Source organism: Homarus americanus, unplaced genomic scaffold, assembly GCF_018991925.1.
Source record: "Homarus americanus isolate GMGI-L3 unplaced genomic scaffold, GMGI_Hamer_2.0 scaffold49667, whole genome shotgun sequence".
Classification (NCBI taxonomy): domain Eukaryota; kingdom Metazoa; phylum Arthropoda; class Malacostraca; order Decapoda; family Nephropidae; genus Homarus; species Homarus americanus.
Window position 1 is genome coordinate 5,259,515 of NW_024738608.1, and position 27,500 is coordinate 5,287,014.

At 42.5% G+C, this 27,500-nt stretch overlaps 1 protein-coding gene across 2 annotated transcripts in view; it reads left to right on the forward strand.

The window, feature by feature from the left end:
- LOC121874158 (band 7 protein AGAP004871-like) overlaps positions 1 to 27,500 on the forward strand; it is a 122,118-nt gene that overhangs the window by 45,619 nt on the left and 48,999 nt on the right. The window contains exon 1 of one of the 2 annotated variants that reach the window (XM_042378137.1): positions 21,242 to 21,397. The exons of the other annotated variant lie outside the window; for it this stretch is intronic. Within the exon in view, the coding sequence (XP_042234071.1) occupies positions 21,379 to 21,397 (19 nt within the window). The 5' untranslated portion in view covers positions 21,242 to 21,378. Of the gene's footprint in view, positions 1 to 21,241; positions 21,398 to 27,500 lie in introns of those variants that run through there. 2 annotated transcript variants of the gene reach the window in all.

The following is a 27,500-nucleotide window of genomic DNA, read 5'->3' on the forward strand; positions in this document are numbered from 1 at the left end:
GGAATTTATTTCTACAATACAATAGCCCATAAAATACATACAGGTACAGTACATTCGTTATACATTACATACATCGTTGAAAGAAATTTATACACCATTATAAAAAAAGATCATACACTTATTTAACTGATTATTATAGAAAATACACCGGATTTATACACTAATTAATTAACTATTATTCACTGATACATTTTACTGCATATGGTGATCTGTAATATACATACACACGCTGGTTATACACTTTATACATCTGTAATATACATACACACACACACACACACACACACACACGGGTTATACACTTTATACATCGTTGTGAGGGAATGTATGCAGCGGTCTCTACCCACGTCATGGAGGTGAGGTGTGACGTCAACAGGTATAGGTCCAGCTTCCCCCAGCCTGAGAAGGACGCCTGGTGTATGGTGTATGGTGGGAGGGGGAGGAAAGGGGGTGATGGGTGAGGAAGAGAGAGAGAGGTGATGGGTGAGGAAGGGAGAGAGTGGTGATGGGTGAGAAAGAGAGAGAGGGGTGATGGGTAATGGAGGGATGGAGAGATGGAATAGAGAGAGAGAGAGAGAGAGAAAGAGTAACTGAAATGAACACGTCTAGGATCTGCAACACAAGTCCTCACCTCAAAGACACGCTGCACCAAAGGCTAACGTATCTATTTATTATCGTCGTGACGTAATCTGTGCGTAACTTCAATATACCCCTGACTGACTTACATACATGCCTGAGAATATACACACATAGAACATATCCGCATACAGTATACACAGGCTTCTCTCTCTACCTACAAATGCCAGTAGGATATTAAATCATTTCATATCTAGGTCAGAGCACCACCCGTCTCATACCGCCTCCACCTGACTCTGACCTCCGTGTACCTGATATCTGAATTTGTCCAGTGTTATAGTTTCTCTTATTAAATATTCCATTGTTTACGTCTCATTTTGATAAAACACACTGAGTAGTTTTTTTTTTTTTAAATTATGTTGCTTAATATTTCTCCGACGAGAGTTGCAAGATCAAGGACATTTCTGTTTTGGGGTTTTATATTATGTAATAATGGTTGGAGTGGTGATGGAGAGGTGTAGTGGAGAGTGTTGAGGAATGTGAAGGTGTTGAGTGGGAGGTGTAGTGGAAGGGTGTTGAGGGGAAGTGTAGTGGAGAGGGGTGTTGAGGGGAGGGTGAGTGGAGAGGGGTGTTGAGGGAGGTGTATTGGAGAGGGTGTTGAGAGGAGGGTGTGGAGAGGGTGTTAGAAGTGTAGTGGAGAGGGGTGTTGAGGTGTAGTGGAGAGGGGTGTTGAGGGAGGTGTAGTGGAGAAGTGTTGAGAGGAAGTGTTGAGAGGAGGTGGTGGAGGTGCTGAAGTGTGAGAGGGGTGTTGAAGGGGGAGGTGTAGTGGAGAGGGTGTGAGGGAGGTGTAGTGGAGAGGGGTGTTGGGGAGGTGTGGAGAGAGGGGTGTTGGGGAGGTGTGGTGGAAAAGACGGAATGAAGGTGTGAGAGGAGGGATGAGAGTGTGTGAGAGGGTGAGAGGGAGGTGTAGTGGAGAGGGGGGGATGGGCATGTGCCTCCCCCTGTCTCTCTCCGACCTTGTGGGGCAGCTGTGTCGACTCAACTCAGCGACTCCACTATGAAGCTGCCTCTTACCCTTTTCCCTCTCCCTCTCCCATTCCTCCTCTCCCATTACCCCATCTCCCTGTCCCCCATACCTTCTCCCTTCCCCATACCCACTTCTCCTGTCCCATACACCCCTTCTCCTGTCCCATCCCCACTTCTCCTGTCCCCACACACCTTCTCCTGTCCCCATACACCCTTCTCCTGTCCCCATACACCCCTCTCCCTGTCCATACACCCTCCCCTGTCCCCATACACCTCCTGTCCCATTCTCTCCCTCTCCCTCCTATACCTCTCTCCCTCCCTATACACTCTCTCCCTCCCTACACCCTCTCCTCTATACACTCTCTCCCTCCCTCTCCCCTGTCCCATACGCCCTCTCCCTGAAAGAAGTGTATTTGTGTGTATTTCTTAAAGGGTCTAAACTGTCTACTTCTATGCATAAATGATAAGTTTGCCTGCCATCCGATTTATGTGACAAGGTAAATTGCTATCCATATTCTTGATGAAGTCTACCGGCACGTTTTCTATAGCAATTAATACTTTCATGATGGTAAATTACTTCCGCTTTCTATGATGAATAATTACTTCGTTTTTATGATGATTACTTCAGTTTTCTATGATGGTAAATGCCTTCCATTCTCTATGACGACCAACAATTTTGTGCAGAAATTATTTATTTATGCTTTTTTTAATAATAATAAGCAGATATATTGGAAAAAAATAGTTACTTAGGAAGCTTATTACTGAACTGATATATGGCAAGAAATTTACTCTGACTTTTTTTTATATATAATGAAATTGGTCACTTTATCTTATCCTGGGGTGTCAAAATTTTAGGGGTGGCAGGGTACAGAGGCAGCAGGATACAGAGGTGGCAGTGTACAGGGGTGGCAGAGTACAGAGGCAGTGGCAGGGCTAGTACAGTAGCTGGGTTGATTCATCACAATTGAATTATGCTATAACTTGTGTAGAAGCGTAATTATCGGGTCGAGGCCTTCTGTTGCCAACGACCTCCTGTCTGTCTGTCTGTCTGTCTGTCTGTCTGTCTGTTTGTGTCTCTCCTCTCAGCTCTAGTGATGAACGCCACATGTAATAGTAACACACACACACACACACACACACACTTTAACATTCACTCATCCACCACATTCAACTCACCTATCCACTCACCTGCATACCACGCAACCCACCCACACTTCGCAGCCATCCAATCACTCACACACCAACCAACAAACCCACCCACCCACGCACCCACCCACGCACCCACCCACGCACCCCGACAGATCAGCTCAGTCAGTGGACAATAGTGCCATTGGAAATCAGCGAAGCATCTGATCGCCTTTTATATAATGAGTGAAGACTGGTTGTGTAGAGGGGAGGAGCTCTCTCTCTCTCTCTCTCTCTCTCTCTCTCCTCTCTCTCTCTAATTATTGGTATATAATGCAAGAGTAAGAGCAGTTCACTGTTCCATTTCAGGTTAGTTAATTGCCGGTGTTTACAGAGGAGGTCAAATTTTAAAATCCGAACCCCAGATCTCTGAACTCCTAAAACCGAATCCCTGAACCATCTACTCTCCTCATGTCCTTCCTCTTCAAGTCCTTCCTCTTCAAGTCCTTCCTCTTCAAGTCCTTCCTCTTCAAGTCCTTCCTCTTCAAGTCCTTCCTCTTCAAGTCCTTCCTCTTCAAGTCCTTCCTCTTCAAGTCCTTCCTCTTCAAGTCCTTCCTCTTCAAGTCCTTCCTCTTCAAGTCCTTCCTCTTCAAGTCCTTCCTCTTCAAGTCCTTCCTCTTCAAGTCCTTCCTCTTCAAGTCCTTCCTCTTCAAGTCCTTCCTCAATAATGCGGAAAATCTATTTGGGTTTCAATATAATTTTCTTTTCCACGTATCTCTGTTCAGTTTCCCTTAATCCTCATGTGACATTATCCAACACTTTTCCTTCTTTTTAAGTCAAGATTTCCCCTTTTCCTCTTCCACGTTCTCCTTCTCCTCTCCTATTTTTTTTCCTCACTTACTTTCTCCCCTCTTACCTATTTCCCCTTTTCCATCCCATACATTTTCCTCTCACCTCCTTTACTTTTCCCCTTTCCCTCCTTTCATTCTATCTTTTCCCTCCCCCTCCCTGCCTCTCTACCTTTGCCCTTCCTCCCTTCCTTTTACCGTTTCCCCTCTCCCCTCCTTCACTTACATCTCCACCCCTCTCTTCTTTCCCTCTCCCCCCCTCCCCTTTCCCATCTTCCTTCCCCTCTTGCCCATTTCCCCTCTTGCCTCCCTAACCCATTATTCAAAATAGGGCAAGTCAGTTAGGTGTGAGGGAAGGCCACCCAATATTGTGCAATTTGTGTGCATGACGAACTATCGACACCTACACACACACACACACACACACACACACACACACACACCCACACACACACACACACACACACACACACACACACACACACACACACACACACACACACACACAAAACCAAGCCTCATTTTTTTTTAATATAATGCTTCACAAATTCAAATTTTTATATTGACTTAGAGTATAAAGGTCAAACAGCCAGCCATTGACCGCCTATTGACCTTTATGACGAGCTATTGACGTTGGTTAAATAGAGGTGAATAGTGAAATATAAAAGGAGAAAATTGTCTTAGTGGTTAATTCATGTTTAATACTATGGAGGAGGGTAGTGGTTGTGGTAGTTGTAGTGTGTGGTGGTGTTGGTTAGGGGGATTGTGGTGGTGGTAGGAGTGGTGGTTAGGAGGATGGTGATAATGGTTATGGTGGGTAGGAGGATGGTGGTAGTGGTGGTGGTGGTGGTGGTTAGGAGGATGGTGGTAGTGGTGGTGGTGGTGGTGGTTAGGAGGATGGTGGTAGTAGTGGTGGTGGTTAGGAGGAAGGTGGTAGTGGTGGTTAGGAGGGTTGTGGTTGTGGTAATGTCTTTGGTTATGGTGGTAAGGTAAGGTAAGGTAAGGTAAGGTAAGGTAAGGTAAGGTAAGGTAAGGTAAGGTAAGGTAAGGTAAGGTAACCAAATAAATAGAACAGCCAATAATTAAACCAATCAGGAAATGAACCAATATCGAAACTCAAACCCACAAAAATATGTAAAAAGAAATGACAAACAAACAAGTGATATTACAGAACATAGACGTCACAAATAAAAGAAACAAAATAAGCAACCAAAATCGTCTATAACAGCGTTTTTGACCCCACAACTCTCTCTCTCTCTCTCTCTCTCTCTCTCTCTCTCTCTCTCTCTCTCTCTCTCTGCACACACACACACACACCATACTATCGTTCATATTTTTGACGGGTCACTATTTTCATTATTATTTTCAATCAAACATTTCACAAACGAAAAAATATTTACAGTATCATGATATTAAAGATTATCTGTGTTGTGTGTGTGTGTGTGTGTGTGTGTGTGTGTGCGTGTGTGTGTGTGCTATACACCCAATCATAACCTGCAGTATCTATCACTCAGCTAACTCAATCATACTTCACAATACGACCCATTATACCCTGTGCAATATATATAATGCCTAATCATACTTCACAATATAAAGAGAGAGAGAGAGAGAAAGAATCCTCCGGCTGCATCAGAAAATCAATCGTAACTTTGAGAATCGGTTATCCAGTATTAAGTTCAATATCCGGTGCCGTGAGTGGCTTATATCTGTCTTTGTGGTCAATATAATATGTCTGGGAGATCAATATATGTCTTGTTTGGTCAATATCCGTGGACGTTGAGTGGCTAATAATGTTTAGAGGTCAATATATGTCTGCGTGGTCAATATATGTCTGCGTGGTCAATATATGTCTGCGTGGTCAATATATGTCTGCGTGGTCAATATATGTCTGCGTGGTTAATACTTGTCTGTATGTTTGGTCAATATCTCCCTTGTTTTTTGTTTCTTAACTGGTATAAACTGATCTGGGTCTTGTTTGCGTAGAGTCTCAGTGTGATATTGAGGCCATTTTTATCGATTTAAATTTACATCTTCAATCAAATTATATTCATTATCTGATTGGTTACATATACAACATTCTTAAATAACGTATAGTTGTACGGGTGTTTGTTGTATGTGTATGCCTTATGGAGTTTGTTTGTTGATCGCCACTTGGGGAGTTTGTTTACCTAGAGTGTTTGATTTGTAAATTATACTTCGAGGATTGTTTGCTGGGATGACTCTACAAATTTGTTACATGTTATCACTGTGTACATCGCTAACCTTTCACGTGTGTGCTGAGGATATTCTTTAAATTTACTCTTCGTCAGAAATATTTAGTGTGTCAATATTTCCTCGTGTTTGGTATTCGTCAGAGGTGTTTGTGGTGTCAATATATCTTCAGGTGTTTGAGTTAATATTCCTCATGGTGTTTGCTGGAGTTTATTATTAGTTAGTAGTGTTTATTAAGTATTGCGATGTTTTCTAGAGTATCTTGTGCGTCAGGCATGTTTGTTGGACCATTATTTACCCTGGTGTAACTAACCTTGTGCCATAGTACACGCGAGGAACGTATTAAACATAAGAACATTATCATAAAACACACAGAGAACTTACTAATTACAGTAACAGTGTCACAAGGAGTATACAGTATATTTTCTTAGACATCACGTAACACTTCCTAGCTCGGCTCTCGATACTAAGTTTGCCCTAAAATTTGACGTTAAGGGTCATCCGAGAACCTCTGAATTGGCTGACTAAAGACGCAAGGTAGTGAGACAGCCTCCCCGGAACCCTCTCGACCCGGGTCAGTCATGAACACTCGCAAGTTTCTGTAGTAGAGACTCACCCTTGGATATGTAGTCGCCTTTTTTATGGTACTCCTGTCACCTCTACCTCCCTCAACCCCTACCTCCTCCAACCCCTACCTCCTCCAACCCCTACCTCCTCCAACCCCTACCTCCTCCAACCCCTACCTCTCCTTCATCCCTGTACCTTCATCTCCCCTCAATCCCCATCTCCTTACCATCCGCCATTTACCACCACCCATCGCCCCCACCTCCCCACCATCCTTCTCCTCCATCTCCACTCAGCCCCTCACTACCCCACCTCCCCTCATTACCCCACCTCCCCCATCTCCACTCAGCCCCTCACTACCTCACCTCCTCTCTACCACCACCCCATCTCTGCTCAGTTTAGGCCAATTAAGCACTTTAATGCCCCGGGTCTAAAGGATTTATCCCAAAAATTAAAATTATCAGATATATTTTTCCTCGCTGCCAGGTGCCGTGATGTGGGAATAAGATTATTTTAGGTTTAACGTCAGGGAGCTACACAGATGATCACGAGAGAATAAAATCGACAAAAATATTAATTTAATCGTCTTATAATTTTCTCACGCTTAGCACTTAAAGTTCTGTCTTATAAACGTCAGAACACGAGTATCACTAATGCGCTTAATGGTGCCAGGAAATTGTCATGACCACGTGATTAGAGGTCAAAGGTCAGGGGACATGAGAGAAGAAAAAATTTGAGGAGTAAGTGAAATGTGGGTAGGAAACACCGTAGAGTCTTGTGGATTTTGTTTAATGTTTTTAATTATCGTGTTTAAGTGGATCAATATACGTGACCTGCTTACCATGAATTCTCTCTCTCTCTCTCTCTCTCTCTCTCTCTCTCTCTCTCTCTCTCTCTCTCTCTTATTGAGATAGATAGATAGATATTTTGTATGCGTCATTATTTGCATTATTTCAATATTGTCTGTCTAAGGGGTTTATATTTCCGTAAAGAAGAACAGAAACAGACAGTAAAATAGACGGTAATAGACGGGAACATATAAGAGGGACAGACTGTGAACGCCGTCCATAATATAACGAGGAAGAAGGGAATGTTATGCTCCTATGCTCCAATGCTCCAATGCTTTTGTTCCGGCCTTATGTTTCCATTTCCTCTGCCACAGCTGCTATTGGTCGTCAGTGTTATGGGTAGTTGGTTAATCATCGTGTCTTCAGTCGGTTAATCGTACCAGGGATTTTCCGTTATTCATGACGGTTGGTTAATCTTTATCCGTTATTTATGAGGGTTGGTTAATTATTGTCCGTTATTTATGAGGGTTGGTTAATCATTGTCCGTTATTTATGAGGGTTGGTTAATTATTGTCCGTTATTTAGGAGGGTTGGTTAATCATTGTCCGTTATTTAGGAGGGTTGGTTAATTAGTGTCTGTTTGGTCCCGTTTTCTTCCTCTAAATATTACTTTAACCTCTCCTTACCACCCATTACTCCACCCCAACATCACCCATCACCCTCCACCACCACCACCCATCACCCACCACCCATAACCCACCACCCACTACAACACCCCTACCACCACCCACAACAACACCCCCACCACTATCCATCACTCTCCACCACCACCCATCACCCACCACCCACTACAACACCCTTACCACCACCCACAACAACACCCCCACCACTATCCATCACTCTCCACCACCACCCATCACCTCCACCACCCATTCCTTCACACCCCATTACCCTCCACCACCCATTCCTTCACCCCCATCACCCTCCACCACCCAACGTCTTCTTTGTACACCCTGTGAGAAAAATATCGTGTTCGTTGTTCATCCTAGATAGGTGATAGGTTGTGGTGATGGTGGTGATAGGTGATAGGTTGTGGTGATGGTGGTGGTAGGGAATACTTTTCGATGGTGGTGGTTAAAGGTGGTGGAGGTAGTTTGTAGTGGTGGTAAATGACGGTGGTTCATTAGGTGGTCTGGTTGTGGTGGATGATCGTGGTAGGTGATGATAGCTGATGCTCGTAGGGATGATGGTGGTAAGTGGTAGTAGTAATGGTGGTGGTGGTGTGGTAAAGTGTGGTGGTAGGTGGTGGTAAGTAGTATTGGTAGTAAGGTTTGGTGGTAAGTGGTAGGAGTGGTGGTAAGTAGCAGTAGTATTAATAATAGTAGTAATATTAGTGATGGTAAGTTGTGGTGGTAAGTGGTAAGTGGTAGTGGTGGTAAGTGGTAGTGGTAAGTGGTAGTGGTGGTAAGTGGTAGTAGTGGCAGCAGCACCTTGATGTAAAGACACAATGGTGAGGTTTTACAGCAGTTTGGTCACTCTCACTCCTTCAGAATATTAAGTTGTCTTTCCCCTCACCTTCCCTCCTCACTACCTCCCCTCACCCTCCCCCTTCACTACCTTCCCTCACCCTCCCCCTTCACTACCTTCCCTCACCCTCCCCCTTCCCTACCTCCCTCCTCTCCTACCTTCTCACCCTCCCCCTTCACCCTCACCTTCCCCCTCCTCACCCCCCCACCTCCTTCTCTCACTATCTCCCTCACTAGGAAGAGGAGGAAAAGGAGAAATGGGATATTATAAGAGACTAAAAAGGGGAGGAAGGAGGGAAATGGAAAGAGGCTAGGAGGAGCGTAGAAGGGATAGGCTAGGAGAAAGAAGGGGGGTAAATGAGAGAGGATAGGAGGAGGATAAGGGAGAAGGATAATGGAAAGAGGCTCGAAAGAGGAGGAAGGAGGTTAGAAGAGAGCGGCTAGGACGAGGAGGAGGAGGGAGGAGGTGGTTGTAGTGGCAAATCAGATAGTGTTAACTTGAAGATCTATACAGTACCGCTACACCCTCCCTCCCTCCCTCCCTCCCCCCTTTCCTCCCTCCCCCCTCTTTACATAACCTAACCTGACCTAAATACTACAACCTAACATAATAACTAAGATTGGTGTTCGATTCTAATGGGCCTCAGTACCAACACTAGACGGGGTTTGGTTGGGGCCTATTAGGACTTGGGGCCCATGTGATCTTCAACATAGTAAGGTGAACAGGGCTGGGGAGGAGGGAGAGGAATGGTAGGGAAGGGAAGAAGGGTGAGGGTAAGGTGGAGATGGAGGGGAGAAAGGGGCTGTAGTCGAGGTGTCCTTGAAAATAAATAAGTTTACCATAAATTAATATCGTCCAGAGAAAACGGGTGTAAACAAACAAGACAAAGAAAACGGGAAGATATAATACTAATACAACATCCTCTAATGACCCGTCCATAATTTAACTTTTTTTTTCTTCACTAAACTACAAAAATATTCTCTGTGTTTATTACGTGTAACAAGGCCGAGTTGTATACCGCCTCGCTTTAATTTACCCCAATTAAGGACGTGTTTTAATGAGGCTGTTATACATTTGCCAGGTAGATAGGGGAGAGGGGCTGGTTGTTTGTGCAGATTTTAATAGCTAGCTAATTAACGTACTCGTAGATTGTAAAAAAAATTGCCTTTCGTGTTTATTTTCGTTGTGATTTTGACTTATTTTTTCTTTTTTTTTTTTAGTTTATTCTTGTTGTTGATTTTTTTTCCACAATGATCAATAGTAACAGCAATTATATTCAGTAACAACAGGTATCACGCTACTGTGGCATTTTCCTTGGTAGTTATTATCTAATTCACCCTGGCCAGCATCTCCCACGATTACAGGGAGGAAAAAATCAAGATATGAACTAAGGAAATAAATCTTCAGTGACAGTCTACAGCTCTGACTTCCTCTTCTGTGAGTCGCTGTGTAAACTCATAGTCAGCCAGAACTTCGTAGATATGAGGTCCCACGAAACTTCCTTCCTTCAGTTTAACGTCATTGATATTCGGGAACTTCTGACTGAGGTACTTTGAATTTTCACCATCTTTAAATATTGCCTTCATAAAGTTTCCCATCATAACTGTTTAATATACAGGTACATCTTATGGGAGTTTTTCAGTAGTTTATATTGCAAATTATTCTCATTAGTATTATTATAAGTGGCTTATCAATAACAACAAACACCGGCATTACATACGCCTCTTAACAGCTATACCTTAATGACTATAATAACGATCATTATTATACTCGTGATAGTATACATAGTGTAATTACCGACTGACATAGTGGTGATAACGAGGGCTGGCTAATAGGGTAATGGTGTAATTGAGCAATATTGAGCTCTTCTTCCCTTCGTGTCTACTGTTTTTTTTATCGAGTTGTTTTATTATCTTTCTTTCTTATCGTCTATCTTCTAGTTCAGTGTGTGTGTGTGTGTTATTCTTTCGGCTGTTTTGTTCTTTATTTCCTGTTTCTTATTCTGTTTTGTGTTTTTCTATTTCTCGTTCTTTCTTCTGTTATTATTGTTCTGTTTCTTTCTGTTCTCTTGTCTTAATGCTTCCCTGTTTTATTTTCAGTCCTCTTTTCTTTCCTCATTCCCTCGTACATTCCTTCATTTACTCTCCCTCTCTTCCTCCTTCTTCACCCTTTCCCTCCTTCATTTACTCTCCCTCTCTTCCTCCTTCCTCCCCCTGCTCTTTCATTATCCCCCTCTTTCCTTCACACCTCCCTTCTATTCTTCCTCCTTTCACTTACCCCTTCCTTCAACTATCCACTTTTCACCCCCACTTCCATTACCCTCCCTTCTCATCCTCACACATAACACCTGCAGGTATATAACGAAGCAATTTTGTCATGTATTCTAATTGAACCATCTCAAGGCCCGCCACTTTTGAGTCTGAGTTTACCTCCTCCCTCCAGTAACCTTCTTCTACCTTCACTACTCCCCTTCCCTCTCCCCTTCTCATCTGCACCTGACTACTCCTCCTCCTTCCCTCCTCCTTCCTCCCTCCTCCTCCCTCCTCCTCCTCCTCCTCCTCCTCCTCCTCCCTCCCTCCCTCCCTAATCAAAAATACAACACAGAATGTTCTTCAAAAAATAACTAGTGAAAATTCCTCTTAAACCACAAGACAGTCGCCCTCCCAAACACGCTGAAGATAACAAGTTATTCAGAAGCCATCACGGTAAATCATGCTACACACACACACACACACACACACACACACACATCTCGTTAATGTTAAAACTCACATCAAAGTCCCCGCATGACATGTTAATTATGAGAGATATGTACTGGCATGTTAATATTTTAGTTTTTTATTTTAGTTTTATTTTTTTTTAAATCTTGAGTCGTGTATCATAATGTCAGGGTGTAATTTGGGGGGGGAGGGGAGGGAGAGGGGGGAAGTGAAGTGGGTCCTCAGTGTGTCTCTGGGCTAGACCACGCTCACCACGCGCTTCACCTGTTGATTAAGCTCAGGTCCCGTACTTCTTACCTGACCTTCACCTGTTGTGTTATTTTGCATGGCTAGTGAGTGCTTTGATGGATACTTAGATTGACTTACCTGTGTGTTATGGTATGCGTGTGAGTGTGTGTGTGGTGTGGTGTGGTGTGGTGTGGTGTGGTGTGGTGTGGTGTGGTGTGGTGTGGTGTGGTGTGGTACGTGACGTTGCATGTTTTTATATGATCTTGTGTACTTTGTTGTAATGAGTTGTTGTAATTTTTTAATTTATGTTCTTGTACCTGTACCTGTGACTTGTACTTGCATATGTATCTGTATCTGTCCTGTGGCTAAACTTGTATATGTACCAGCAGCCATACTTGTACCTGTACCAATACCTGTAGTTGTATGCATACCTGTACCTGTACCAATACCGGTACTCAAACCAATATACCTATGCCACTTTTTTCAGGTATACTTGTATCTCCCTGTATATCTGTATCTTTCCCTGTATTCCTGTATCTTTGCCTGTATACATACCTGTCCTAGTCCTAAGATCGAGGTTTTTGGTTTAATTGGATTAAATAATAATTAACATACCTGTGTGAGTGTTAGGTGAGGCGCCTTGCCGTCTGCACACACCTGGTCCTGGATATTTTATACAACATATCCCAGTTTAGGTATTGATTGTTAGCCGGAGATGGTGGTAGTGGTGGAGGGGGTGGTGGTAGTGGTGGAAGGGGTGGTGGTAGTGGTGGAGGTGGTGGTGGTAGTGGGTGGGAGGGGGTGGTGGTATGGTGGTGGAGGGTGGTGGTAGTGGTGGAGGGTGGATGGTAGTGGTGGAGGGGTGGTGGTAGTGGTGGAGTGGTGGTGGTGGAGAGGTGGTGGTGGTGGAGGGGGTGGTGGGTGGTGGAGGGGTGGTAGTGGTGGGGTGGTGGTAGTGGTGGAGGGGTGGTGGTGGGTGGAGGGGGTGGTGGGTGGTGGAGGGGTGATGGTGGAGGTGGTGGTAGTGGTGGAGATGGGTGGTGGGAGGTGGTAGTGTGGAGGGTGGGATGGTAGTGGTGGAGGGGGTGATGGTAGTGGTGGAGGGGATGGTGGTAGTGGTGGATGGGGTGGTGGTGGTGGTAGTGGTGGAGGTGATGGTAGTGGTGGAGGAGGTGATGGTAGTGGTGAGGGGTGGTGGTGGTGGTGGAGGGGTGAGTGGTGGTGGAGGGGTGGTGGTAGTGGTGGAGGGGTGGTGGTAGTGGTGGAGGGGATGGTGGTAGTGGTGGAGGGGTGGTGGTAGTGGTGGAGGGGTGTGGTAGTGGTGGAGGGGTGATGGTTGTGGTGGAGAGGGGTGATGGTTGTGGTGGAGGTGGTGGATGTGAATGGTGGAGGGGTGATGATGGTAATGGTGGAGGGGTGTGTAATGGTGAGGGATGGTAATGGTGGAGTGTGTGTGTAATGTCAGTTTGTAAGAAAGCACAGGAGGGGGAGGGAGGGAAGTGTGGAGGGGTGGGTGTGAGGGAGGAAGTGTGGTGGTAATAGCGTACAATACGATAGTCAGGTGTAATTCAGTACGGCACACACACACACAAACACACACACACAAACACACACACACACACACACAAACACACACACACACACACACACACACACACCACTAGTTCAGGCGCCCTCTCCATAGTGTGTGTGTTGACTGCGTGGCGTGTGAGAGTGGAGGATCGAGGCGAGCTATATCAAACATTGTCTTGGTGTGGGGACGGTGGCCGCTCTACCTACAGCTGCCTCAGGATGTGTTTACTGGCCACTATAGACAGAGAACTACCCATAAACGCATAACCTTACCACTGATAAGATCAAAATACTAACTGTTTGGACGACCTTAAATGACCTACCTCCCGGAGTAGTGGTGATGATGGTGGGTGTGTAGTGGTGGCTGATCCATAGAACGATTATTAACTGAACACAACGTTATTATGTACAGTACCGTAGAGGTGTGTGAGGGATATCTATTAACCGTCGATCCGGATATATTTCATGAGGAGTATTATAAGTATCGTGTAATATATATCCCGTCATATGTAGATCATTGGGATATATTTCTCTCCGCCTTCAATACTATAAACTGGTTGTGTTAGTTATTATATAAACTATCTATGAATGATATCGTTACTAAACCCTAACTAACCTAACCTAACCTAACCCATCTTTACCTCACTTAGTTTAGTTACTGTATACATTAGTTATGGAAGTAAGGTCCGTCTTTGAAAATAAACTTAATGTATATACTTCTTTCCTTTAAGTTACCACAATAAAAAACAAAAAGTTATTCTTATTTGGCAGAAACGACACACACACACACACACACACACACACACACACACACACACACACACACACACACACACACACACACACACACACACACACACACACACACACACACACACACACACACACACACACACACACACACAAACGCGAGTAAGTGAAACTGTGGCACAACTGCGACCGTGACTTTGCACCTCTGAATCCTGTGTCTTGCGACAAACACACACACACACACACACACACACACACACACACACACACACACACACACACACACACACACACACACACACACACACACACACACACACACACACACACACACCTACAAATACAAAAACAATAAATTAAATCAACAAAAAATCATAATCTGTCCGCTTATAAATTATGTTAAAAAAATATTGTAGGGTATATGCAGTAAAATATTTTTAATTACGGTATAACGCAGTGGATTGCTTTCATGTGGCTGAGTATATAGTTGTAATTGACAGCAACATTTTATAATTAATTTAAGTAAATGATAAAAAAATAATCCATGTGGTGACTTTGAGAAACGTTCATAGGTGATGTGATATCTCTTGAATAATTATGTTACAAGTAATTAATAATCTGGCTCCTATGATATTTATATATGACAAGTAACCGATAAAGTGGTTCCTAAAGTAATTGTATATGATAAAAATTGACAGCATGTAATATAATTGTGATTAATTTACATATTATAGAAATAGTTTCCAGTATAATTATATATAACAAGTAATTGAGAAATCACTTGTAAAAATAATTATACATAGTTAATATAATCGGTAGAATAGTAACATAATCGGTTAAATAATTCCAAACATGAAGACAATATAACATCTATAATTCACGTAATAACAACGAAGATAATAATTCGTGATTAAAGAATTATCAGAAATACCCCAACTGATAAATTAGAACCAAAACAAAAGTGATATAAAGTAATGCATAAGAAAGACATGATAACGGAGAAGAAAAAATTATTAAACGATAGAGACATAAGATAAGAAAATATACAATATGAATAACGAAATGAAAAATAAATAAATAAAGTTAATAAATAGCAATAAAGGAAAAAATAAATAAACGAAAATTGTGAATAACGTGATGGAAATGTTCGAATAAAAAATTGAAATACGAATGAAATCTAAATAACAAATCCCGCCTGGAGGACCACACCGTAGGCTTATGTTATGTACTTGTTATGTAATATCTGTAATATTTCATTTTTGTATGAAATATTTTTGTATTTTCCTTGAATATAAATTGGAATTACAAATACACACATACAGTATATAAACACACGCACACACACACACACACACACACACACACACACACACATCGGTGGAGCCTTTTCTCCTTCTTTTATTCCCCCTCCCTTCCTTCCCTATCCTCCCCTTTTCTCCTTTTTCCCTCCTTCCCTCCCTTCTCTCCCCTTTTCATCTCTCTCCTTTATCTTCTCATTCACTCCTTCTCCCCTTCTACTCCTCTCCCCACCCCCCTCCCCTCTCCCCCACCCCCCCTCCCTCCCTCCACCCCTCTCCTCCATACCTGCGATTCATTACTCATTTTTCTGTTGTTGTTTTTTATCTCTCATTAATCTTTTGTTTTACCCTCAGCCGTGAAGGGAATATAACGATCGGTTCGGTATGTTTGTCTACCTCTCTGTGTGTCTGTTTGTTTAATCAGAAATGTTGTCAGATCAGCGGAATTTCACGTCACTTGATGTAAATGATTATGAGCGGGCCATGTCTGTGTTCTAAGATGAGTCCTTGCTTCCTTCCTTCCTTTCTTCCTTCCTTCCTTCCTTCCTTCCTTCCTTCCGTCGCAGTTAAGATGGCTCAGACTTGAATATGTACAATACAATAGTTGTTTCGTATACCGAGGTACATTACGCTTAGTTGGGGCACAGTGCCAGGGCGATATAGTTCCACAGTGCCAGGGTAATGTAGTGCCACAGTGCCAAGGATAATATAGTGCCACAGTGCCAGGGGTGATGTAGTGCCATAGTGCCAGGGTAATGTAGTGCCACAGTGCCAGGGTAATGTAGTGTCACAGTGCCAGGGGTGATGTAGTGCCATAGTGCCACGGTAATGTAGTGCCAACAGTGCCAGGGGCGATATAGTTCCACAGTGCCAGGAGTAATGTAGTGCCACAGTGCAGGATAATATAGTGCACAGTGCCAGGGGTGATGTAGTGCCATAGTGCCAGGGTAATGTGGTGCCACAGTGCCAGGGTAATGTGGTGTCACAGTGCCAGGGGTGATGTAGTGCCATAGTGCTTACTGTTAATGTAGTGCCACCTTTGGACTGTATAGCCATCAACAATATTTCAACTATAATCAATCCAGAGTTTGCTGAGGTGTGATGGTAAATAATGGTGCTCTCTCTCTCTCTCTCTCTCGCTCTCTCTCTCTCTCTCTCTCTCTCTCTCTCTCTCTCTCTCTCTCTCTCAATCCATCTCTCCCACCTCCTACCTCCCCCTTCACCCTTTGTTCCACAGCGGTCATTAATTGGATTAAGGCTGTTAAGTCATTAAGGAATATTAATGGTTGTTACGGCGGTGTAATACGTAAAGGATTGTGGTATGTCTGTGAGGTAATTTCGTGAGGGTGGCTGTGAAAGGAGTATCGTGAGGTGGCTGTGAGGGCATATCGTGAGGGTGGCTGTGAGGTATCGTGAGGGTGGCTGTGAGGTATCGTGAGACGTGGCTGTGAGGTATCGTGAGAATTGGCTGGGCATCGTGAGGGTGGCTGTGAGGGTATCATGAGGGGTGGCTGTGGGGGTATCATGAGGGTGGCTGTGAGAATGCTCGTGAGGGGGTGGCTGTGAGGTATCGTGAGGGTGGCTGTGAGGTATCGTGAGGTGGCTGTGAGGTATCGTGGTGGCTGTGGGGTATCGTGAGGTGGCTGTAGAGTGTATCGTGAGGGGTGTGGCTGCTGAGGGTATCGTGAAGGGTGGCTGTGAGAATATCGTGAGGTAGCTGTGAGGGGTATCGTGAGGGGTGGCTGTGAGGGTATCGTGAAGGGTGGCTGTGAGGGTATCGTGAGGGGTGGCTGTGAGGGTATCGTGAGGGGTGGCTGAATATTTCCAAACATGATGCAATATGAGGTTAAAAATTGGCCTGACACTGATTTTTGTCCTTTCGTTATACAATATACATGACTGTATAATACAAGCGACTATATACAATTATACACGACTAGACGCTATACACGACTATATTTGTGTATAGTATAAAGTGACTATATAATATACACCGATGTAGACCACAATATATGCGTCTATACTGTATACGATTATACACTATACACCAATACACACTATGCGCGTCATATTAATACCAAGACACACACAGGATACAGTCAGGGTACAAAAACTGCACCTTGTCAATATTGAACCTGTAAGACTAAACTCTACCTTAATTAACTTGTGTATGGAGTTACGTGAGGACAATAGCTGTCTTGAATTCGATAATTAATATTTGTGTTGTGTTTTGTCTCGCAATATGGCAGTGTCTTGGACTGTGTTGTGGCGCGGTGAAGAATAATTAATAATTGGGTTGTTATTGTTCAGTGTTGTGACGTCTTGGGTTATGGTGCAGGATAATTTGTAAGTTGTGGTGTTATTTTAGTGAATTATGGCGTTTTTAAACCTGTATTGTGACGCGAGTAATTAGTTTTGTGGTGTTTGAGTGACGAAAAGTTGTTATATTTTCTCTTCAATAACAAGAGTAATTCATCATCAACACCAACCTGTAGAATCTGTCAACAGTTCCAGTTAATTCCTGTAGGTGGCGACACTATACGGTATTATCATAGGTAAATACAACTAAATATGTCAACAAAGAACTAGAACTTCATCAAATTATTCAAATAAGATTCTTTCATCCTCAGTGATACTTTTAGGAAAAAGTTGGGGAGGAAAATTGCACTGCGTGAAATCGTCTTTTTCAGCGAGCAGAGCAAAACAGAAAAGGAAAGTCGGAAAGTTTTCGAATTGGGGCGTGAGGCCGAGCGATAAAGTTGATAGGTAAGTAGGGCACTTATGCCATAATCCCACGGTGACCTGACCCTCCCCTGGTGACCTGGCCCTCCCCTGGTGAGATGGGGCATTTGAACTCCGAGACACTGCTTGGTGGGGAGAAATAAGAAAGTGTGAAGTGACCGATGTGTTGTGAAGACTCTGAAAGTGATCTTTTAATTTTCGAAAAAATAAAATGGGGTAAAATGAAGAATATATCGCTTGTGTAAGTTAAAACTCTAAAAATTCATATCATTTGAGCGGATACAAACTTCCACTACCAATTAACCTTCTTAAGTTATTATTCTTCCCAGTTGTTTCCCTCGTGTTAGCATCATTGTTCTTAGTCCATCCTTGGGAGAAAAAGGCACCTATGATACCCCTCTCCACACCCCACAATGATCTTCGTCTCTCCTGGGGATAAAACACCGCTCTGATCACCCCTGCCACCACAAGTATACTCCCTCGGGTCATTAGTTTGCCACTCCCTCAGGAACCTTCTGGAGGAGGGGGTGAAGGAGGGAGATTGAATTATCCCCCTTCATGACCCAGATTCTTAAAAATCCCGAAGTTATTTCTCACTCTCTCCCCTCTCTACCATCCCTCCCTCCCTCCCTCCCTGTCCTCCAGATAAGGTGCAGTCCCAGAGCAATATCGGCGCCATTTCCACCGCCATCTTGGTGAGGTGGTGGCCTGGGGAGACACGTAGAGGCGTTCCCATAAATCCAGATTGAAGGAAGATTTACCGTAGGAATCCTGACCATCCCCCCTCCCCCTCAAGGACCCACGGATCTCCCGGAACAGGGCGGGACACCTAACTCTTTAAATTAAGCTTAACGAGAGACAGCTTAATTTTCAGCAGCTTAGGAGTTGTGTTGGATACCGTAGCATAGGGTAATTTAGCTAAGAGTAGGGTAGGTTAGTGTAGAGTAAGCTAGGTTAGGTTAGGTTAGGTTTGGTTAGGTTAGGTTAGGTTAGGTTAGGTTAGGTTAGGTTAGGTTAGGTTAGGTTAGGTTAGGGTAGGTTAGGTGAGGTGTTTAGATGGACATTTCACTCGCTTTACATCTTCTGTTCTTTGGTGTAAATAAACTAACAATTACAAACACATTTCTCTTAGTGGCCAATAGTGTTAGACAAACACTTCACACACACACACACACACACACACACACACACACACACACACACACACACACACACACGTTAACATCACATATATTACCTTGAAGCGATAATTAGAATGGCTGTTTCTTACCTTTATTTAGCTATATAATACATCAGGTGAACTAGCGGGACTAATTAATGGGGATTTACTTACAAAGGCGCCGTGTATGTTGAGAACTGCAGGTTTTATTGTCACCCCATCCTGAGTACGATGATTCAGACCCCTGAGTACGATAACTTAACCCCTTGAGTACGATGACTTAACCCCCAAGTACGATAACTTAACTCATGAGTATGATGACTTCACCCCCTTCAACATCGTGCCCAGGAGGCTAAGTCATCGTACTCAAGAGGTCAAGTCATCGTGCTCAGGGGGTCAAGTCATCGTGCTCAAGAGGTCAAGTCATCGTACTCAAGGGGTCAAGTCATCGTACTCAAGGGGTCAAGTCATCGTGCTCAGGGGGTCAAGTCATCGTGCTCAAGAGGTCAAGTCATCGTGCTCAGGGGGTCAAGTCATCGTGCTCAAGAGGTCAAGTCATCGTGCTCAAGAGGTCAAGTCATCGTGCTCAGGGGGCCAAGTCATCGTGCTCAGGGGGTCAAGTCATCGTGCTCAGGGGGTCAAGTCATCGTGCTCAAGAGGTCAAGTCATCGTGCTCAGGGGGCCAAGTCATCGTGCTCAAGAAGCTAATGACTCATGGAGCTTGAAAGATGTTTGGAATTGCCTCGCCTTATCTGTTCCTGAGTGACCAGTATGCAAATGAGCTCTGCGTAATGTTCAGCGTGTAAGCGAAGATGATTAATTGTAGTTGTAAAGGAGTAATGGTGCCCCCGGGGTAGTTATAAAGGGGTAATGATGCCCCCCGGGGTAGTTGTAAAGGGGTAATGGTGCCACCTAGGGGTAGTTGTAAAGGGGTAATGATGCCACCTGGGGTAGTTGTAATGGGGTAATGATGCCACCTGGGGTGGTTGTAAAGGAGATGTGATGCCACCTGGGAGTAGTTGTAATGGGGTAATGATGCCACCTGGGGTAGTTGTAAGGGGTAATGGTGCCTTTACAAGGTAGTTAATAAAGGGGTAACAATACCCCCAGGGTAATTAACAAAATTAATGATGCCACCTGGGGTGGTTGTAAAGGGGGTAATGGTGCCCCTGGGAATGGTTGTAAAGGGAGTAATACTTTGGGAGTAGTTGTAAAAAGGTGATGGTGCCCGTGAGGTAGTTGTAAAAGTGTGATAGGGCCTGGGAGTAGTTGTAAAGGGGTGATGGTGCCCCCGGGGTAGTTGTAAAAGGGTGATGGTGCCCCCCGGGGTAGTTGTAAAGGGTGATGGTGCCCCCCTGGGTAATTGTAAAGGGTGATGGTGCCACCCGAAGTAGTTGCGATTTGTGAGGGATGAACTAAGGAGACTCACGCCCGCCAGCAGTGACCAGATACAGACGTCATATCAATAATATATGTCACTACTGTATCCGCAGCCGTGGTCTTTTTTTTCCTTTTCATTGGAAACTAAAGACTGCAACTACTTACTGTAGAGTCTAAGCGCAATTTCGACGCCATTTTATACTAGTGATCTGATATTGTGGGATCCAGACTCGTCCTCCCAGCAAACGTGTCTTACGAGTCGCTGAGAAACTGGACGCTTGTTCTTTTCCAGGTTACCAATTATCGTAGCCTGTCATCATGCTGTCAGGTTACATCAAGAGTGTAATGTTTATTTAATTCGGTTCCTTGGCGCCACACACGGTACACGGGATTAATATTATATTTACGCTGTTTTGGTATTTAGTTGGTAAAAAAAAACCTGAGTTGTCGCGCTAACCAATTAGATTAAGAGAAACTTATGACGATTCCAGCATTTTCTCGACAACCAATTAAAGTAAGAGAAGTTTATGACGTAATCTCTGGAGTCCATGGACACCAATAAGAAATCATAAGAGCCATGACGTAACATTGACAAAATTATCGTGACCAGTCATGCAACGACGAAAGTATTGACGCATCTGCCTGAATATCTCAGAAAACCAATGAAACAAGAATATATCAGTTATTCACGTTTCAACTACCTTATTTACATACAGCCAATAAGGAACTAAGAACGCCATGACGTACTCACCTCAACTCCTCGGCGACCAATCACACAACAAGACAGTCAGCATGTAAGCTACGTCATAGGTCTGGGAAGCCAATAAAGTAACAACGTAGGAGAACCAGGAGAGTCAGAACGTAATGGGGATGTACGATGATGGTAAGTGTGCTTGTTCTTGTTACTGGAACCTATAATTTTACCTCACTCAACTGCCAACTCTTGTGTGGATTTGTCTTCCAGGAAAGTTTAATATTAATATGTTAAATTTTAAGAAAGATGTTAATGGAACTTGTTTATTTTGGGGGCAATAATGTGTGAATATCTTACTATGTGCTGCACGTGTCTAGGGATTTTTGTTCTTAACTGTACATACGTCAGCTTGCTCCTTCGTGTGGTGAGGTGAGGTGAGGTGACGGCTCTTCTCTCTCTCTCTCTCTCTCTCTCTTTAATGCAAACTGTTCACGGTAATTCCCCCCCCCCCTCCATATCCTTCACGTACTAATAAATTATACATCCCTTTCCACAAACTTTCCTTCTTGACAAGCTTTCGGTAACTTTTTCACCGAGTATTAACGTGTCTTCAGATAAATACAGGGTGAAATGTCTCTAATTCTTTATTCAGCTTTTGTGTTCTCTAAATAAGGGTTGTGTCAACTGTATTCCCGTGTTGCACCTCTGTTACTATGGTTACCGGTATACACACTTAGGAGATGAACGTGTGTATGTATGTATGTGTGTGTGTGTGTGTGTGTGTGTGTGTTGTTTGAGTGTATGTATGTTTGTATTGTGTGTATATGTGTTGTTGCGTATTTGTATGTGTGTAGGGGCCCCGAGGGTTGGTCAGGGTCCCCGGAAAAAGATAAATTTATGGGCCCCCTGATATATATATATATATATATATATATATATATATATATATATATATATATATATATATATATATATATATATATATATATATAAATATTTATTGACTTATTTTTATTTTCCCGGGGCCCCTAGAGAGCCGGGCCCTGAGGTTTTATCCCGGCCCCCCCCCCCCCCCTTCTTCCCTAGCTGCCCTGAAAGTAAACGAATAAATATCATGCAACTTGAAATTACTTTTTATTTTATCTAAGGTAATGTGTTATCTGAGGTAATGTTTTATCTAAGGTAATTTTTACATCATACTTTGACAGGTGAGTTAGAGCCATACTTAGAGCTCCTTATCTTTTAGTTAAGTCTCTCCTTGAACCATCACGTCTTCCCTTTCTGATATAGGCGACACTTCAGCGATGATTATTCACCGTTTTATATTGCAGTTAGTTATCTTATATATGAAGCGTTCATAAAATACAGAATATTGTATATTTTAGTATTTTTTATAAGTGATAGTGGAATAGTACGTTTGAAAGTATTACAATGTACTAAGTGTGTACATTTTGATGGGGTGTGTACATACGTTTTCTTTGATAAGTTTGAAAGTTGTACTTCTTTGTTTTCCTTGACAGTAGGGATGACGGTACCATCTCTCTCTCTCTCTCTCTCTCTCTCTCTCTCTCTCTCTCTTAAGGAGGGTAGGGTCAAGCCTGCATAATGTCGCCCCGTGATGTTAATGCACCTAAAATATTGACTCCCTAATGACCTGACCTGACTTGACCTGACCCTGAGGTAAAATATTGCCTTTCTTGTTTGTTTTACCTTTATTTTGATTTGTTTATTTACGTTTATACTTTATTTTATTTTATGCAAGGAAAATAATGGGTTAGTATAGGATAGGGGTGGATTAGGTTAGGGTAGGAGTGGGTTAATTAGGGTAGGAGTGGGTTAAGTTGGGGGTGAGTGGGTTATGGGTTGGTTTGGGTGGAATGGCTTAGGTAGGGTTAGTTAAGTTGGAGGTAGGTTAGGTTAAGTTAGGGGTAATTTAGTTTAGGTTAAAGGTCAATTATGTTAAGTTAATTCGTTGGATTGGTTAGATTAAGCTAGATTATGTCAAGTTATGTTAGGTTAGGTTAAATTAAGTTAGTTTAAGTAAGGATAGGTTAAGTTAGTTAGGTCAGGTTAGGTTAGATTACTGTAATGTTACCCTTTGTCTGTTGTGTACATCAGCTGTACTGTACACTGTTCTTCTTATGTGTGTCTGTGCCTGTCTCTTTTCTCTCCTTCTTTTTCATCCTTCCCTCCTTCCTTCCATGTCCTTCAATCCTTCCGTCCTTCCATCCTCCATTCTTCCTATCTTTCTCCCTTCCTCTCTCTCCTTCCCAACCACCCTTCTATATTTCTCTTCCACCACCTTTTCATTCTTCCTCCTTTTTACCATTCCCTGCCCTCTTTCCTCCCAGTCCCCCCACCCTCTTTCCTCCCAGTCCCTCGCCCTCTTTCCTCCCAGTCCTCCGCCCTCTTTCCTCCCAGTCCCACCCGCTAGGAAAAAAAAATTCCACCTAAATTTGTTCGTTTGCATATGAAGATGGCCTCATTACCTGCCCCAAAAAGCACACCTAATACACGAAGGCAAATCAGGGAGCTTTTGAGGCCATTTTTATGCATCTCGACTCAGGAAGAAGAGACAGGCGTGAGGTTCTCTTGTTATATGTTATATGTGGAATTAGGCTTGAGGTGTCGAGGGTGGGGGGAGGGAAGGGGGAGTTTGATTAACCTCCTAGTTGCTAGCTTAGCCTATAACATAACATAATAGCATAACATAACAGCATAACATAACATAATTGCATAACATAACATAACATAATATCATAACATAACAGCATAACATAACATAACATAATAACATAACATAACATAACACAACATAATTTACAGCAGTGGGCATGATTCTCTGGACACTGTTAATATCTGGCAGCATCTACCTGAGAGTCGTGTAGGTAAGGGAGGAATGTGATACAAACATGTTTACTTACACCAGATTATTACTTTGTTCTAGACTAATCAAATTTTCTTTAATTATTATGATATGATTTAATAGTAAGAGCATTAGTTACCAACCAAAATACCAAATAGATATCAAATATTAATAACTAAATACCATTGGAATATCGATAACTACTGCTCGTATAAATGACTTAATTTGCATAGTATCTGAGGGAAGAATTAAAGATTTTTTTTATATAACAGAACTTAGTAATTATACAACTCTCTTAAAACTAGTGTGTGTGTGTGTGTGTGTGTGTGTGTGTGTGTGTGTGTGTGTGTGTGTGTGTGTGTGTGTGTGTGTGCCGTGACGTGGGTTTACAGTCTCGTGGAAACTTTATAAGGAGGGAAAAAACCGTTTTAGTATTCGAACATTAAACCATAGTCGTGATCTTGAGGTTTAACCCGGGTGTGTCTTAAGATTCTCACTGTGTGCGTGGCTTTAGATTCTCACTGTGGGCGTGGCATTAGATTCTCACTGTGGGCGTGGCATTAGATTCTCACTGTGGGCGTGACATTGGATTCTCACTGTGGGCATGGCATTGGATTCTCACTGTGGGCGTGGCATTGGATTCTCACTGTGGGCATGGCATTAGATTCTCACTGTGGGCATGGCATTGGATTCTCAGTGTCTTACGATATAGACTGTGGAAGGCCGTGGTAGAATCTCTTTAAGTGAGAGTTGAATACCTTTGTAGGATTCTTTTACTGTAGTATTGGGGGCCGCAATGACGATTGGAATCTGGTATCTTGTAGGACTGGAATCTTATGGGACTGGTATATTATGGCACTGGAATTTTGTTTGTGTCTGGAATATTGTGGGACTGGAATTTTATGGGACTGGAATATTGTGGGACTGGAATATTGTGGGACTGGAATTTTATGGGACTGGAATCTGGTGAGGTATATGTGAAGCTGATATTCATGTGTGGATCTCTCTCTCTCTCTCTCTCATATCTTTTTCCCCTCTACCTCTTCCTCCTCATCAGTCTTCTCCTCGTCCCTCCACACCGATACCCGGTGACAGGTGCGTCGGTCCGCGTGATGTATTACCTTCTCTCTCTCAGGTCTTCGTTCACCTGTTGCAAAAACCATCGTTCACCTCCCCCACCTTGACCCAATGTACCTGGAGAAGTCAGTGTTTTGTTTCCCTCTACCCAACGTCCCGTGTCACAATGTTTGGTGCGTCCCGGTGGTTGATGTGTCTTGTGACGTCATTGTTTCCCTAAGACATCATGGTAGGTGGGTGACGCCATCGTGTGACGTCATAGAGGGGTGTAGCTGCTTACAGATTTGCATTTGGTGACCTGTAAACAAGTCGGCCATTTACGATAGCCATTTCACTTTACCATAAGAATAATTACAAGTACATATTACATCAAAACTACACTGTAAACACAAACAAGAACAAACAACAAAGTAAAACATAAGGTAGACATTTTATTGATGATTGAACGATTTGTTGATGAAAAGACAAATAATTCACTATTAACCTAATTAAATATTTGTTATGTAAATATTCAGTAAAATGTTGAAGCAAATCATTAAAGTTTTTTTCTAAAGTAATTGTTAAAACCCGTATTTACTTCATCAACCGTAAAATAATGGGGAAATTTGGGGTTGGGTTGAGTTAGGTTAGGTTAGGTTAGGTTGGGTTAGGTTAGGTTAGGTTAGTCCTCCCTTAAGGCCGCCTCAGGATACAGAAGTTGGCCAGAGTCCTTCACTTTACATATCCTTTTAACTTGAATTTAAGTCCTTGGGAAGTTCCTCAATATCTGGGTCCGAATCCTTCAGTATTTTTTCCTTAATATTTACTAGAAAAAAATCCCCTAATTTCATCGCGTCGATATGTTAAATTAGTTTATTTTTAGGTATAATTAGATAGTACTCAAGTTTTTATTATCAACAAATAAATAACTAATTATGTTAAAGTTTATTAGTAACAAAATCGGTAACAGGTTAAATTAGGTTATTATTTTGACCTATTGTTAATTAACTTGTCTTAAAATAAACACCTAAATAGAATATTATCCAGCAAGAGAAGGCAGGCAGGCAGGGAGTCAGGCAGGCAGAGGCAGGCAGGCAGGAGTCAGGCAGGAGTCAGGCAGGCAGGAGGCAGGCAGGTCAAACAGGCAGGCAGGCAGAGACAGGCAGGAGTCAGGCAGGCAGGCAGGGAGGTAGGCAGGCAGGAGTCAGGCAGGCAGAGGCAGGCAGTCAGGGAGTCAGGCAGGGAAGTAGTGACCATAAACATACCCACCTGCCTAAATTTCGGAGCGATAATTCCGCTTAATATTTACGAGTTGGCAATGATCTGGACGAGTTGCCAGCTGCAGAAGAAGCTCAGTCGACCAAGCGGTGGCAGCAGGAGTTATAATTCTCGTAATTTGATGTGTGTTATGAGGCTGAGCGCTGCAGATTTCCACCTTTAAGTTATTTGAGATATGCAAAGATTATTAGTCGTGTTTTTTTTTTGGGGGGGGGGTGGGGGATTTTTGTGTCTTAGCGACTTCATGTTCAGTTGACTTAATGTTCGTTGCCAGTGTCGTTATAATTATTGATGTTTGTGTAATTTAGTTGATTAACCAATTACTGGGATTATTATTATTATTATTATTATTATTATTATTATTATTATTATTATTATTATTATTATTATTATTATTATTATTATTATTATTATTATTATTATTATTATTATTATTATTATTATTATTATTATTATTATTATTATTATTATCATTATCATTATCATTATTATTATTATTATTATTATTATTATTATTATTATTATTATTATTATTATTGTTATTATTATTATTATTATTATCATTATTATTATCATTATTATTTCATCTATGTTAACCTCTTAAGAACGATGTCTTGGCCTCTTCAATACGATTACTTATTCCCAGGAGTAAGATGACATCGTTCTCAAGGGGTTATCACCGTACTCAGATGTTATCGTATTCAAAGAGTTGTTATCGTACTCATTGGGTTATTGTATTCAAGGGGTTATCATTGTACTCGAGAGTTGGCGTCGTACTCAAGAGTCTGTCATCGTATTCAACAGCTTTACATCGCACTCAAGGGATTGCCATCGTTCTTGAGAGCCTTACATCGTACTCAGACTTATCATCGTATTTAAAGCCTTATCATCATACTCAGGGACAATTCATTGTACTCAAAAAAAACACATCGTACTCAAGGGGTTGAAATTACATCATTCTACAGTACTATGGAAAATAAAATAAATATATTCACCAGAATAAAAATCATGTTACTTTGTATCTAGTTCGGAAATGTTAAAAAAATACATATATATTATACTTAGCGTTGATATTACTTTAGCGGGAACAGT